Raw genomic sequence first — 16,232 nt, 5'->3', positions numbered from 1 at the left:
ATACGTGTTATAACAAAGGACAGGTTAAGCTCACACGCTTTGACTTCTTGAATAAGAGTAAGCCTGAAAAACAAACCTGGTATCAAGCTGACTTTGTGACTGGAGAGATCAGTGAGAAGGACTTAGAGGAGAGGTGGATTTTGCAGGGAAAAACCAAACCCAGTCTTTCCAAAAGTATGTCATAACAAACGTTGTTCCTGGAGCTCCAGCAAAGATAAGCTGTTCCTATTGAAAAGACTTTCTCTTTTTGGAGCCAGAAACATGTAAGCAATAGCCATATAGAAAGCATACGAAAGAACCACCCTCAAAACAAATCTGCAAGACAAAGTAAGTCAAAGGTCACTGAATTTGCTGAAAAAAATACTATTTTTTTGAAGTGTCTGATCTTTGCTGGAGGATCTTAGGGCAACACCTTTGGAGCACCCGTACGGTAGAGCTACTTGTCATTGTATCTGAAGGATTGTCCACTTGCCCGCCCCCTCACACAGAACACACCGCTACCAGCAGAGATGAGCTGGGCAGCCGGGAAGAGCGGAGAACCTTTGTGCACAACTCCAAATACAGTTACGCTGAGTGCACGGAAGAAATACTACTCCAAAGCGTTAGCGTAACCGCCTTTTAACCACCCAAATATAAGGAACGCAAATACTTCTACGTGCACCTGCACAGAGACATGCAAATTGCTGGCTGCGCACAGTAAAATAGCGGAACAATCCAAACGCGTTTTTTGACAGCGCAGTTACAATCGCAATATACAGAAACAGCCGCAGCATCCGAGTACCATCAGTAATGCCGACAGTGGTTTGGGGTTGCCTTTACCAAACGCTGGATCAGATGTGAATGGCATTTAAACTAACAGATGCAACGACTGACGGCTGAAAGAAAACCAACATATGAGAAACCCATATTCCAGGCAGAAAGAAAGGTGATTCACAACTAGGAAATCTCAGCACTTCTGCTGAATGTTTCAACCTCTGTAGTGGCCAATTCCTGTTTCTTTCAGATGGAAAATCTCAGGCATCTAGTTTACGATCGCAAATTCTCACCAGGTAGAACGCCAGGGCAAGCACCTGGGCACCGCACGCGACAGTCTCTTTTGGGTGTTAACCTCTTTAATGGGCCTTTTTAGCCCATATTGGTATAATGAAAGATACAAAGGGACAATAAGTAGTTCTCCGTTCACAGTTTACAAAGTGCTCATCAGTGCATCCTATGTAGCAAATATTACGTGCAGTTTCCAATTTGGCCAAGAGATGGTACTACGCGTATACACAGCCATCACAAGGCAGCGGTGACGGGACACATACCTGGCTTGGGCAAGGCGACCTCCAGAGGTCCCTTCAAACCTCCGCCACTGTGCAATTCTGTGACGGTGAATCTATACTGTAGATCTATGCGAATATATGCTGTAAATGACAAAAACTGCGAGAGTTTGTATTTAGCTTAAACGACGCGTGTAAGCAAGCAATTGTAGAGTTTAATATGCAAATACTAAGAAAAACACCAAGCTCACCGGACCATGTTGTGCAGCAGCTATCTAGTATAAATCCTGGAATATTTATTCAATACAAATCTCATTCTGGAGTGGCTACAACTACCTCCGAATGCATCACTGCTTAGGTAAGATACGGGTCCCCTTCTCCTATTGTGTATGTGTCTACATTGATCTCTACTTGCAATTTTATGGCCTAGACATTCAGTATCTTCAGGTTCCTCGACAACTTTTCCATAGCTGCCTCCCTCATCTTTACTGCTCAGAATAACTGAGCAACCTTTGCCACCTCTTGGCTTTTTAGCAGCTTCTCAAATTATTTATGAACTTGTGGAAGATCGTAGATGTCTGCAGAACTACTGGTGACTCACTCCACAGTGAAAACTGTGTATTTCTGCTGCCTTATTTCCTGTCTTTTGACCAATTATTTATCGACGCAGTGACCTTCCTTTTATATTACGGCAACTTTAAGAACATAGTTAGTCCAAATCTGCAGTCTGCATTATGCTACAGAAATTCTACTTTTTTTAGTTGTTGCTTTTAACAAGCTTCCTCATTTTGAAGTGGTTTCACTTTTTTGAGTCAGGCACAGAGGCAATGAATGTATTGGCCTTTATTTTTTACTCCTTGAAGGGTTTAGGATCTAAGTAGCTCAGGGACAACGCTGGAGAGCAGCCCTTCAACGCTTACATTCTGTACGTTATTTAGAGCCAAGTTAAGATCTGCATTTCCTTCTCTGGGGTCCCCAATGCACAGCTCTTTGAAGAAATTGTCACCGGCTGTCTTTAAAGGCTTCGCATCCCACTGTGGAATTTAACCTCATCTGTAGCTAGGAAAAGTCACCCCTTTCTGCTCTTTAGTGTGGTCGAGAGATAAGAGAGTCCTCAACCGCACAGCAGGCCAGCAAGATAAGCTGAAGTGGCAACATCACGTCCCACCCTGTATAAAGAAATCGAACAAACAACTTCGCAAGTGGATAATTTTTAAAGAAAGCTGAAGAAAGGAGCCATTGCCCACCAGAGCAAGCAGGAGCTGAAGACTGCCACGGTACAGGGAACTAGACATGGGCCAAGGTAAGCAAAAATCACTTGGGTTAGCCCCAAGCATTTGCCAGTTGTCTGTCAGGAAGAACGACTGTCCCTGCTCTGAGACAGTGTTTGCGAGGCTTGTAGAAGAGGTGGGCTTCTTGCAGAGTGCTCTAAAGGCTAAGGGAGTTCAATTTGCATGGAGGAACGGACAAAAAGGGGCAGTAAAGAGAATCAGGTATCAATGCCTACCTGGAGCTTGAGAGAAGCAGCGAGAGGCTGCTAAGGCAGACATGGAGAGTCTGGGAGCAAAGGTAAGAGGGTTATCCTTAACATGGGGGTGGGGGGAGGAATGCCAGGCTACAAAACGGAAGCAGAGAGATGACGAGTTTTAGCCACTTGAGCAAGGAGAGGGTCTGGGTTCCAAGCAACCTTGACAAAGTGACAATAAGATCCATGAGAAGTCATATGAAGGGGAGGGAGTCAGACTGCACGTGACTCACCGGTCTACATGACAGCCAGAACAGACATCTTCATCACAGAGAAGAAAATACACGAGGTCAGAGCTGGCTCTGTAAAGCTTGAACTGGTGCAGGGCTATGAACTGGGACAGCCGCAAAGGGATTTGAAAGCCAGACCAGAATCACTCACTGAAAACAGCACATGACAAAATCCATATGGGAAAAAAAGAAACAAGGCACAGAATCCAGTGGGACTCCCACAACAAACACAGAAGAGACAAGAGCGATGGGAGAAGGCATCAATGCAGAGGACAAGGACAGTTAGACATAAGGAGAGAGCAAACCAGTGAAAACTCCACAGAGTAGTAGTTGTGGCTTCAGCACAGGAGCAATGGCTTTACGTTGCAGGGGAATACTCTGGAATTTATACTTTTTTTTTTTTAGCTGGAACAAAGGGAGAAGCCTGGTTTAGCAAGGGGAGGCAGGTGACAGCATGAGTCATATAAGGGGCAGCAGTGACAACACACAGGTTCAAGGATCTTAGTGAGGAGTTGGGAGCTGAAGACATAAGTGAGGTCAGGATGATCCCAAAACTGAGAAAAATCTAGGGTGTTATCCGCTTCTCAGCATGAAGTCTGGAAAGATTAAGAACACCACCAAAACCAGAAGAAAAGCGCAAGTATACGATCTCACTACAGCCATCGAGCAAGCAGTTGGGTGCTTGAAATTGTGACAATTTTCTTCTCTCTTCTGGTGCCGGACAGAAGCATGTATAGTATGTACGATGTGTATGATGCGTATGATGTGTATGATGCTTGTGTAGGAGAGAGGAGGAGATCTTCTGTCTCCTGCAGCTCTGGGTGTGAGACACGGTGCAAAAAAGGAACAACTGGTGTTTGATTTGCTGCGATCCAGCATAGTTCCAGGACTACACAGCCACGTTGCGCTGGAACCAGCAGTGAAGTTCGCACCAGTGGCTGGTCTTTGGTGCATATCAGACGTACACAGTGCAGTAACTGCCGGCTCCCACATTGCAAGTGGGGTGTAATAGTTTGACTCCTGTGCACAGTTTCAATGATGTATCCATGTGGAGAGATGCTGCTTTGAGTGCCGTTGGTGCCCTTGAGTACACAGAGTAAGAGTCCAAGTGCAGCCACAGTGCATGCTCAGTGCTAACCACAACATCTGTATCACTTGAATGCTCAGGTCTGCTCCGTGTCCTTTCCTGGGCTTTTGCATAATCACTTGGTTCACTTGGTGATGCTAAGGTACAAGCAAAGGCAGCTCGTTAGCCACTTGACACAAGAGCAACCAAGCTCAGTGAAGGTCCTTACAGTTACTGGGCAGAAAATCTGAAAGGCAGGGGGGCACTGTCTGAGTGGAGAAACACACGATTTGCTGACTGTGTGTCTCAGGATGTGGCCCCAGGCCAGACTGTAGGCAGCTCAACCCCAAACTCATTCTATGTTGTCTCATTCTACAGGTGTGAGCATCAAAAACTGTGATCTAAAGATCACAATGAACAACAGTAACCACCACACAGAAGAAATCAGCACTGAAAGGCTTATTGTGAGGCGGGGGCAGCCGTTCACCATCACTGTGAGCTTCTCAGCTCCACTACACAACTACCTGCGGCAGCTGAAGAGGACCTCCCTCATAGTACAGACAGGTAACATCATTACCATACCTCTGGTCCTCCACCCATTGGAAGAACAGAGCTGGTGGCAAAAGCCATCTCCCAGAGCTGGAGCAAGGTGCCCACATTGAGAAGTGTGAGGGCAGTGAACAAACAGTTCATCTAAGGCAGAGTAGAGTCTCCTGCTGCTGGGACCGCAGGGTCAAAACTAGGTCTCCTTCCAGAAGAGACACTGCAGCACAACAACCCAGGCAGGTTCACTACTCTGTGATTTGAAAGTTCTCACGGGATTTCTCTATCCTTTTGGTTTAGGAGTGTTGAAACTTAGCTAGCCTGTTACAGGTGTCTTCTGCAACAGAGTGTTTTCTTGTGGGTGCCCTGAGAAGGGCAGCAGCGTTCAGCCCCAGCTTGTTTTACCGTAATCTGAGCATTGTTACAAGACACTGAATCCCAGGAGCAGCAGGTCTGCAACGTTCTGGCTGTTCCTGGTTTCTACAAATCTATGAAATACACATCCCTCTTTCAAACATGGAGGCCTGAGCGCAGTACTAGCCTTAGAAGATCCACTAGGCATTAAGCTGCTAAAGAGTTACGACTCTCTCAAGAAAGGAGAGCTATGGCTCCAGAGAGCCAAGACAAGGTCCCTGCAAGCTGCACGGGGTGAGGATGCATGTCTGGAATGGCCACAAACAGATCTCTCTGGCTGCAGGATCACATCCTTCCAAAGCAGATGGAACCCAGACTGAATTTCCCATCTCCAGCCTGGGAGACAAGAAGCAGTGGAGCGCAGCAGTGGAAGAACAAGATCCATGCTTCTGGATCATCTCTGTGAACACGCCTGCCAACGCTCCCATCGGCCAGTACACTCTGCTTTTACATGCCTCCAAGTCTCACCGCCTCCTGGGCAACTTCACCCTTCTCTTTAATCCCTGGTGCCAAGGTACGTGGTCAGAAACAGAAAGGCAGAAAGGCTGGGATCAGTCACTTCACAAACACAGCTTTTTAGCTCTGGCACTCTGCCTCCGCGGCGGTTGACTCACCTAGTGCTCCCCATCACTCCTGCCCTGCTCCTCACAGCACCTTAGCAAGGAGGCAGGGGCTAATAAAAGCTGGAAGTGCCTCCGCACTTCTGCCTCCTTCCTGGAATACTCCACTGCCGGAGCCCCGTCCTCCTGCTATGGGAAAAAGGTTTGATAAAGTGTTTCCTATAATAAAGATTTAAAGATGAGTCAAGATTATGACTGTTCTGATTAAGGCCATTGTGTCTTTCTTAGGAATAGAGAAGACAAGAGGCAGGAAAGTAAAAGAGCTAGCTAGCGCAATGGTCTAGCTCTGGAGGAACTGTTTGAATAAGGAAACAGAGATGACAAGGAAACTCTTCTTTCCTGTCCAATTCAGAATCTGTGGTATTTTTCCAGGGCAGAATGCCAGGGACTGATGAAATCCATGAAGTGAAGTGGAGTCTGCTGATATGAGAGAGATGCAAGTGCATCTGGGACCAGGAATGCTTTCTTCCTGATGCTTTTTTTCCTCTAATCTAGATGATGAGGTGTTCTTGGCTAACGAGGCACAGCGGCAGGAATATATTTTAAACCAAGAGGGTATCATCTACTGGGGGACTGAAAATGCAGTCCTAGCACAACCTTGGGACTTCAGTCAGGTAAGCAAGAGGTCCAATATGTCCGTGCTGTCTCACAGCCACCAGCAGAGGAAGGGTGCATATCTCCCGTGTGTACAGGACACTATCCATTTCCATACTGTGACTCTGATGAAAGAACTTGTTCTCTACACTCACTGTCTTTGCCTAAGACTGTACAGGAGAACAGAGACCTGTGTATGCAGTCCTATAACCCAATATATGTAATATGTACGAAGAAATGCATTGATCTCTATCTGGGCCTTGTGTGCCTTCCTTTCATCAACAGATATAAAAGCATTTAACAGAGCTTAGTAATACTGTCTCTATTTTACAGGCAAAGTGAGGACAAGTAGATCTTCCAATTTGCCCAAGGCCACCTGACGCAGCCAGCGATTAGATCGGGATTTTATTCCACTTTAGTGCCACCAGATCACAGAAGCACCTCTGTGCCAACCTAGAGAGTGCTCCAGAAAAGCATCATTTTCCCTCAATCAGGGGATGCAGTATCAGGCTAATACGTTCCCACCTCGCTTCAATAAAGCTGTAGGTCTGCCTTTACTATGTTGTTCTCCCCCTCCAAATCTCTGCCTGGAGCTCTCTTCCGCAGCCCACTTACGCAAGAAAGGGAGAAATCACCTGCACGGTTACAAACCCTGGCAGGGAGTCCAGAGAACAAATGTTCAGGCCAAATCTCCTAAAATGATGTGTTCTTATTTCAGTTGGAGGAGGATATTGTTGACATCTGCTTCATGCTGCTGGATGTAGGCGAACGCCAGCAACGAGACAAGGATCACACCCAGCGCAAGAACCCTATTTACATCTGCCGCACAGTCGCTGCCATGGTAAGGAGAGCAGAGAGCAGCCCCGACCCTGGCAGGGGAAACCTGAATGCAGAGCGAAGGCCAGCAGCTTCTCAATCCCAGTTTACAGCAACCAAAGAGGAAGCCTGCCCAGGGCTGCTCCAAACAGCTCCTCCTGCCCGTCTCCAGCCCTTCCTGATGTTCCTGCAGCAGACAAGTGGTGCTGCAGGAGTTTCTCAGCAGTGACAGTACACTTACTGAATAAATCTCAGGGGAGACTGTTGTACCTGTACTGCTCAGCTGTGACCTTCACGCTTTGCACAAAAAATCCTTTTGGTTTCATCTGCCTTGGGAGTAGCTTCCTCAAACAGCATCAGGTGTACCTACCAAAGAGAGGCAATTCCTTAATCCATCTTTCTCTCCTCCTTCCCTGCAGCTGAACTGCGATGAGTTTAGAGGGATCCTGACAGAATATGGGACCGGGCAATACGCGAATGGGACACCCCCTTCCAAGTGGCTGGGAAGCAGCCCCATCCTCCAGCAGTGGGTTGCATCGCACTTCAAGCCAGTCCGCTACGGGCAGTGCTGGGTGTTTGCTGCAGTCATGTGCTCAGGTACAGCGGCGGCCAAAGACTTTTGTATTGAGCAAAGCCTTATTTGGTCTGCAGAACCTCTAGCATACCCCTAAATTCCTGGATTAACACAGATCCCAGTAACATAACCTTTAATCTTTAGTTGAGGTGAGATGCTCAGGGTTTCCTCATCAACATTGCTAGCTTTGAGATAAAAGAGTGTCAGTACACACCATTCACCTAACGCACCTTATTTCCTGAGGGGGCAATGCCTCTTGCAAAGACCAAACAGCAGGCCTGGTGCCATTCCTAATAGACCTAGCACCAAAAAAGGCCCTACGGTTATCAGCAGAGGCACCCTTAGGGCAGGATGCACAACTGATTCACAGCTCTTTCTTCTGCGCAGTTCTGAGGTGCCTGGGAATTCCTACCAGGGTGGTCACAGGCTTTACGTGGGCTCACAACACTAACAGCAACCTGAGTGTGGATGAGTATTATGATGAAGATGGGACACTGCTTCCACAAGACAAGAGTGCCCGTGTCTGGTAAGAAAACGTGGCAGGGCCCAAGCAGGAATTTGAGCCAATACCTTAATCTAGGAAGTGACAGAAGGGGGAAAAGAAAGAGATGAACAGCTGCAGGGAGGTGGACAGGAGACACCTCAGCTGAGAACCTGTCTACATGACCTGTTATTGAGACATCGTCACAACTCAAACTGAAAAGTGCCGTATTACTAGGGCCCACAAAGGAAGAATGATAGCCCAGTCCAGCTGGAGAAACTCCACTTGTGTCAAAAGCCATGGTCTCTGCTGTCCTCAACACACACTGAGCTCCTTCAAAGGAGCATTAATTGCCTGTGGTTTGGCTAAAACTTTACTGTACCTCAGGGCTCAGTCCCTCGGCATAAGCAGTGATGTTGTCTCTTGCAGGACCTTCCACGTTTGGAACGAATGCTGGATGGCTCGAGCGGACTTGCCACCGGGATACAATGGGTGGCAGGCACTGGATGCCACCTGCCAGGAAAAAAGCAAAGGCAAGATATCAAAGATGGGCTGGGGGCGGGGGGAGTGGAGCAAGGAGCAAATAAAGCAGTTCAATATTCCTCCCTTCCCCAACTTCCAATGGAAGGATGCAAAAAGACAGGGACTCAACCTGTTGACTTTAAGCACTAAATTATCATTCATCTGTTTGGTTTGTGCAGCTTGTGTAGCCCTAAGAGCTCTATCACAGTACCGCTCCCTAACGTCCTCCTAAACTAAATACTTCACCGCTCCCAGTATAGATCTAAACTAGGCACAGGTCTAGTTGGTAAAGCACCTGAATCTTAACTGGGCCACATTTTCTCTTCAGGTGCATCCTTCTGTGGGCCAGCCCCTGTTAAAGCCATCAAGGAAGGGGACACAGATGTTGATTATGATGTCTGCTACTTCTTTGCTGCCATCAATGCCAAGTGCCAGGTCTGGATACAAAAAACAGATGACACCCTCAAGCCAGCTTTTGGTGGCAAAAAGTACACTGGCAACAACATCAGCACCAAGAGTGTGGGCAGTGAGCGCTGTGAGGATATCACACACAACTACAAGCATCCTGAAGGTACGGGGTAGGCAAGTGGCTGAGCACATTCCCTGCCAGTGTTACACGCAAAGAGCAAAGGGCTAGAGAGCAGAGCCATCCCAGAGCATCCGCGACATCCGCTTGTCCCTACCTCCCATTCTTGAATGGCACAGGAACACCTTACTCTTGCTGTCTACAGAATCAAAGCGCAGGTCATGCCCCAAATTTCATCCTGCTCAATTACATTAACCAGCTCTCAAGAAGGCCAGGTCTTTCTTCACCAGGCACTTTCCTGTCTGGAAAACCTTCTTTCCTGGTTTCTGTTACCTGTATACTCTGAACATTCACCTCCCGTTACCCCTGTAACATACAAAGATGTATTTCAGACTCCAGCTTTCTGAAAAGGACTGTTGTGCTCCCAGATACTAAATCCCTCCCCCAAAAGGCAGCTCCCCCTTCACAATCTATTACTGAGTGCTGTTTCCTTGACCCAACCCTGCCACCTTATCTTAGCCTACGGCATGTTGTCTCCTTGGCTGCCGTCCATCACAAGGGAACACAGGCCTGAGCCCCGCGACAGCTATAGTTAGAGGCAACTGCCTCTCTTTTCTGACAGACATTAGCACTAAGGTGCTTTAAAAACTATGACAAATCTTTCCAAGTCAAATCTTTCAGGTACATCTAGTGAATGTCCTGTCAACTGGAATTCTCGAACTGCTCCACCCAGAAGCACAACAGCGTCTCTCGCTATGCTCTTAGAAACAGTTATCTGCAACACTGCCAGGATAATTCAACGCCTTCCTTCTGCATTTACTGCTTCACGCTAGTAAACAGGAAAGACTACTAAAATATGTGCTCCCTTTTTTGTGACAGGTTCTCTTCAGGAAAAAGAAGTACTTGACAAAGCCTACAGAAAGATACAGAAACTTGAGACAACCAGCATCAGCAGCGAAACACAGTTTAGCTTCATTCCTACTGCCCTTGAAGAGCCAGTTAACCTTTTCATCCACCTCCGGTCGAAGAGTTCTCTGACACTGGGACAAGATGTTCCGCTTTCCATTGACGTGTTTAACCACAGTGGTGGAGAAAAGGCTACTCACCTGGTAGTTGGGGCCCAGTCTCTACATTATAATGGTGTGCCCATTACTCAGCTTTGGAAGGAAGAGTTTCATTTTACCCTCAAAAGCAATGAAGGTAAGAACTCTAGTGGGTGCACAGCTAGAACAGTATATCTAGTTCTCCCACTTCAGGAAAAATGCACTTAGCCACAAGTTTACAAAAGGCTGGCTGAATAGTTGGTTGTAGGTGATTGAAATAAAATACGTCGGCAACATCACCTTGGAGATTTTGAATCTGCAAATCCAGTTGGGATCACTTAAGCTTTTAAATGCTGCAGCTTTTAGTACAAAATTGGGCACTACACACTCGTAAGGTACCATGCAGGCTAAGTCCAGACTGTCCTTATCATCCGCATTGTCATCTGTGTTTCACTCCTCTGTGTTCCAGCTAACAGCCTGCAGGTCTTTGTGCCTTACTCACAGTACAGAAAAGAGTTGGGAGAGAACCATCTGCTCAGGCTGACCGCCGTGCTGAAGGACGAGGACTCCTTCTACGTCTACTTCGCACAGGAAGAGATCAGCATTTGTGACCCCCCTCTCGCTATTGAGGTTAGACCAGTCTATCGTTCTGTTACTGCAGTAGTGAGAAAACAGCTTTCACAGTCACAAGCAGCAAAAAAGTTCTGCTGGGTTGAGTGGCTCTCCTCATGCTGTCTTCTTTCAAAGCACGGAGACATCAGTTTGGGAAAGGCAAGTTGTGCCACACTGTCGTATACAGTACTCCCACTCCTACCTTGTCTATGTGTGAGCATAAGGAAACCCCGATGACTCTTAACTCACTCACCAGTCTGGAAATCAGTGGCTGAAGAAGGAAACTACAGCAGCATACTGTAGTTGAGAAGAAAGTAAGCTGGACTTTGCCTCTTCTGGCATCTCAGGCTGAGACCTCTGGCACGAAAAAGATCATTTATCTCCCTTTAATCATAGAAGAATCTTTTTCCTTCTCTCAGTTTCATCTCATTTCCTTTCAACAGTTTCCAGAAAACATGGTACAGTATCAGCCAAGCACAGTGAAGATCAGCCTCCTGAATCCTCTCTTCGAACCTTTGGAGAAGTGTGTGGTAGTGGTTGCAGGACGAGGGCTCATTTACAGACAAAGGAAGTACAGGTAATTGCAAACGGATTGATTTAAGAACGGTAAATGGAAAAAGAGACACAATACAAGCCAGAGAAACTCTTGCACAAGAAGGGCTCTCCCCAAAAATAAGCAGGCAAAACATGGCAGGAAGGCACTGCTACAGCTTGAAAGCCCCAGGCATCCCATCCTTTATTTACAGATAATACAAATTTTCACACCGAAAAGGAAAAAAGCCAGATAACAGAACTTTCAACAGACGTGTAATACATAAGTTGACGCCAGTATGACATTCGTGAAAGCTTCAACCCCAAAGGCCTAGACAGCAGAAAGCCGCCTGCCACCAAAAAGTGTAATGAGAAGTACCACAAGGCTTCAGCAGAAATACACATTAACTAAGACAACAGGTCACTGAAATGAGCGATGAAATTTAGAAATTATTCGCTGTCAAGAAATCAATTGCTTTTTAGCTAGCCACTTGAACATCCGTAAGTGGGGTAAAACTATACTGTTTGTGACATATCTTTCCACCCATTACCCACTGTCGGCAATAACGACAGCCCCTGGGTACAATTTTAAGTATTGAAGAACCAGGCAAACCTGACTTAGCCAAGAGTCATGCAAAAAGGGATGCTCCCCTTCACATGAAAAAAACTCCATGTTTCTCTCAAGAAGCTGCATTAGGATAAAGTAACCTTAGATGCCTCCACGGGGAGTTCAACCCTCCAGTCATATCTCCTTCCCAAACTACGGTCAGATCACAGTTCCATTGTGGTAGCCTTCTCTATTATTTTTTTTTCTTTTCCTTTTTTTGGCACCACACTCCTGCCCAGCAAATGCATCTCCTGGTCCCTGGGAACTAGAAATATAGAGGCGCGCTTCCTGTATAATCCCTTCTTGCCTTTCAGGTTGAGCTCTGTGCAACCTGAGAGCAGCCAAGAGCTGCAAATACCACTCACCCCCATCCAAGCAGGGCCCCGAAGACTCACTGCACGTCTTACCTGCCTTCAACTCCAGAACCTGAAGAGCTACAAAACTATAGACGTTGCAGCTGCCTGATGACCAACTTAGAACAGGTCCTGCTGTCCTGCTTACAAGAGTGGTCATGATCTGTGCCCTGATCTTAGGCAAGTATAGATGTTAACAGTTTAATTAAAGTTATATTTAAAACCATGTCTGACTGATTATTTGTACAAACTCAACTATCTCCCATCTGTCACTATGTCCTCTCCAGTTTTAGGAGTTGAACCTTACTGTGACAAAGATGGGCTAAATGCTTGAGCAGATGTTGCATTTCTCACCACACATACGTGCTGAACCCACCCCTGCTTAATCACTTTTCCCTACTCGTGGCAAAAAAAGGATATCCTAGAACTTTAAAGTGATGATAGATGTAGCATTTCTCTAGAGATCAACTCTTATACCGATCCTTCACTTTGGTAAAGTAGTAAATAATATTTTCTACTACTTTCTGAGGAAATAGAAAAGAGGAAGATAGTTCACTCTTCTCTAAGGTTAGACAGGAAATAGCAGCAGTGCTGCATATTTTTTAATGGTTCATCGGGCTGCTTGCAAAAGAAGCAAGACCCTTTCCTTCTGTATATTTCCTCTGCCACCTGAAAACAAATAAATCCACTCATGCAAATCTAGCAATATTTTATTGTTCTTTGAACCCCATAGCAGTTGTAATGTCTGAAGAATGGGGCACATTCACAGCATTAATATGCAGCACTGCACCATCCCAGGAATCTGAGCAAAATGACACCTTCTGCAACAGCAAAAAGCAACTTCCTGGCAAAGTTCTACCAAGTGGCACTAAAGTTCTCTCCTAAAAACATTGTTCTCATCATTATCTCAGTAGCTGAAGAACAGCGAGATTCCCTGGAAAAGCTTTTGCCAGAGCCAGTGGCAGCAACACATGTAGAGATGGAAGAGCTAAAGTTGACCCTGTGTGAAGTTCTTGATTTTGTTCACGTTGTGATCTACTGCATCAGTTAGAAACTGCACCCAGCCTTCCTCTGATGGTGGACATACATGGCTTGTCCTGCAAAAGTGGAGGAAATTCATTAGGAAACCTTCCTGGGTGTCTTATACCTATGTATCCAGACAACACATGGGTATTGTGAAGTGCTGAATTACCACAGCATTAAGACAGGACTGCTACAGCCCCAGAGCGCTTCGGGCAAGGAAGAACCCACATCCATGTCTCTAGTCCCAAACCTTAATGCATATGTGTGTGTCTTCAGTGGGAACCACTTTCACCCCTACCATCCTTTTCTTACTCCCATCCCTTTGTGACTGGATAACATCGTAATTACTCCAAAATGCCACCATTTACTGTCTAGAAATGATTCATCTTTGACTGGAGGCAGAAAGATACCAACCTTCATAGCAGGGAACACATGCTTATAAAACCGTAACTCATACTCACTTTGTAATCTCTAAGACTTTCTTTAATACCGAGGCCAACTTAGCAGCCTAGAAAGAAACAAAAGGAAAATAAAGTGAGCCAAACATGGAAAGAAGGGGGCTCAGCAGTATTGGAAAAGAAAGGGGGGTGCAGGAATGCCCAACACAGCCAAGAATGAGTAAAACTGCCACAGATCCTGATGCAGACATTATCTATCACTGCCATGCTCGGAGTGTCTCCGAGCCTACTGCTGGCTGGGACAGATGAAAATAAAGACAGGCTATTTTTTAAAGCATACGTTAAAATGTTTTTTTTCTTTAAAAAGACAAGCCTATTAGAAATTGGTAACTGATATTAAGGCATGAAGTATAAGTGACAGACTGTAATGCAATCTGATATTAAGCAATACTTTCTTTTTTTACCCCCCAAAAACCAAGCCACTGGCCAAAGGCATGAAATCAGAATTAAGTATAAAAAAAACCTCAGATATGAGAAGATACATACTTAATTTATGATGGAAGGGACCCCTGGAATTCATCTAGTAAAACCTCCTGCTCAAAGCAAGGCCTACCTCAAAGTTCAGTCAGGTTGCTCAGAGCCTTGACAAGTTTTGAGTATTGCCAAAGATGGAGATTCCACTGCTTCTCTCAGCAGCTTGTTTCAGTGCTTAACCACGCTCACTGTGAGAATTTTTAATTTGTATTTTTAATTTAGATAACTTAATTTGAGCAAGTCTACATTACCTAAGGAATAAAGCAGAGATGCCACAGCCTCAGAGCTCGCTTTACTGAGGTACTGCCATTGTACGTCTCTATGGATTACAGTTCAGAGCCAAAGCTCAAGCGGCCATGCTCTTCCCTGAAGAAGTAAAGACAACGAACGCATTTCCTTCTGAATGAACCTAAGTGTGCAAGAACCAAAGCGGACTCTTCATCCCTAAGAACCTGTTACTGAGACAATCACTAACACCTACCTCTCCCTGACAGTAACATAATACAATTCAATTTCTTCCCCTTCTCTACAGCCAAGTGTGTAGACCCGCATGTAGGCTGCGGATACTTACGTTGAGTCGCACAGCCAACTCGTTCACAGGTGGATACATGCTCAGTGCCAGCTCGTCAACACTTGAAGAGAGGGGAGCAACGGAAGAAAGGTCATGATAGCACAACTCACGGATCCTTGTCAAAGCATACACTCACCCTGAATGTAAGTCAGGAACTGCCGTGTGTGACAAGGAGACAAAGTCAGTCATACCCATGGGGTGCTTCTCACTGCCTTCTCAGACATCCGCGTGCCACTCACACCTTAGTGTGAGACATGGCCACAGCTCCACCCCAAGCTGCAACATAGGTTCCTCTCCTAACTTGCACAACTCTCAACAGTCTATGCCATAATAGTTTTCCCACCACACCTGCTTCCACCACCTGCTCACAGCTTCGATATCATAAAGGTTTTCCTAATCCATTCTCTAGATCTCAAGAAAGACAAGGACTGCTCCGGAGCAGAAAGCAGCATGGGGAGAGACCTGCTTACCTTGGACTGATCTCATTAGCAATGTCTGCAAGATCATCCAGCTGAGCGATCTGCTCTGGAGAATCAACTTTGCCATAAGCCTTCACTACACCCAAGACCTTCTTCAGGCAAGCTTTAGAAGCCTTCATTAATCCCACGCAGGAGCTAAGCAGCTTCCGGTCAGCTTCTGACCAATATGTGTCTCTGTTGCCCCGAAAGCCCAACTCTTCGTCTTCCATGATGTCACTGTAGGGGTCTTGCCCTTCCACCAGAGCCTGTTGAACACAGATGCACTGAAAGCTCAGAGCCTGACATCAATTCCAGCAATATCCAGGAGAAAAGGGAAACCATAATCTAGAAATCATACAAATAATTTATGGAGGAATCTCTCTCCAACCATCATCTCAGTTGCCAGGTTCTGTTAACTCGAGCAGGACTGGATTAAGAAAAACTAATCCCCCACTCCAACAAAGCAAACAAGAAGAACCTGGCAAATAGTGCCATTCTTACATCAACCTAAACTGCCCCCTCCCGCTCCCCACCCAATTCAGGACATGGCTTTATAGAAACCGTATACAAAATAAACCAGGCTTGAGTTTAAAAACTCATTAAGATCCAGACAGAATATAATAATCTAGCTCATATCAGAACAAGTTTAAATCAAAGCCTGTGTATAAAACAACCCCTGTGTTCCATCCCTGAACCATCACTGCAGGTTCCTCAAAGGCTTAGGGGCTTCCTTACGTGTTCCATCTCCTCCAGAGCATCCTTGACCACACCTAGACATGCAGCCAGAGCTGACGCAACTGCTGCCTGATTATCTGCAAGAGCAAAAGGACGAAAACTGTGTCACTGCACTGATTCGGATCAGCTTGCAACAATGTTCAGCTAGGTTTGCAATGACTAGATCTTGAGATTATAGGATCGAACTTTTTGCA

General features: G+C 46.0%; 2 protein-coding genes across 4 annotated transcripts in view; one reads left to right on the top strand and one right to left on the bottom strand.

Moving 5' to 3' along the window:
- Positions 1–1,408: 1,408 nt before the first annotated feature.
- LOC141750494 (protein 4.2-like) lies at positions 1,409–12,545 on the top strand. Of its 2 annotated transcripts, none has more exons than XM_074605691.1 (14): positions 1,409–1,620; positions 2,353–2,565; positions 4,462–4,647; positions 5,324–5,554; positions 6,156–6,274; positions 6,973–7,095; positions 7,490–7,667; positions 8,032–8,170; positions 8,555–8,658; positions 8,976–9,218; positions 10,053–10,373; positions 10,686–10,987; positions 11,272–11,405; positions 12,281–12,545. In XM_074605691.1, the coding sequence occupies exons 2-14, from the start codon at positions 2,556–2,558 to the stop codon at positions 12,429–12,431; spliced, it is 2,241 nt and encodes a 746-aa protein (XP_074461792.1). In that variant the 5' UTR covers positions 1,409–1,620; positions 2,353–2,555; the 3' UTR covers positions 12,432–12,545. The 2 variants fall into 2 exon arrangements, with proteins under 2 accessions (XP_074461792.1, XP_074461793.1); XM_074605692.1 differs by having other exon boundaries at positions 1,424–1,620; positions 10,686–10,846.
- Positions 11,534–16,232, bottom strand: part of CCNDBP1 (cyclin D1 binding protein 1) — an 8,418-nt gene continuing 3,719 nt past the window's right edge. Inside the window, exons 7-12 of one of the 2 annotated variants that reach the window (XR_012589680.1) lie at positions 16,039–16,115; positions 15,316–15,569; positions 14,846–14,906; positions 14,526–14,640; positions 13,804–13,850; positions 11,534–13,416 (exon numbers count right to left, since the gene is read on the bottom strand). Coding sequence is in view for 1 of the 2 variants with exons in the window: in XM_074605693.1 (XP_074461794.1) it covers positions 13,308–13,416; positions 13,804–13,850; positions 14,846–14,906; positions 15,316–15,569; positions 16,039–16,115 (548 nt within the window). In the remaining variant the exon portion in view is untranslated. The remainder of the gene's footprint in view (positions 13,417–13,803; positions 13,851–14,525; positions 14,641–14,845; positions 14,907–15,315; positions 15,570–16,038; positions 16,116–16,232) is intronic. The other variant, XM_074605693.1, reaches the window with a different exon arrangement.

The sequence above is a fragment of the Larus michahellis genome, chromosome 12, assembly GCF_964199755.1.
Source record: "Larus michahellis chromosome 12, bLarMic1.1, whole genome shotgun sequence".
NCBI lineage: Eukaryota > Metazoa > Chordata > Aves > Charadriiformes > Laridae > Larus > Larus michahellis.
Note: the sequence above shows the minus strand (reverse complement) of the source record. Positions and strands in the feature narration are given on the sequence as shown.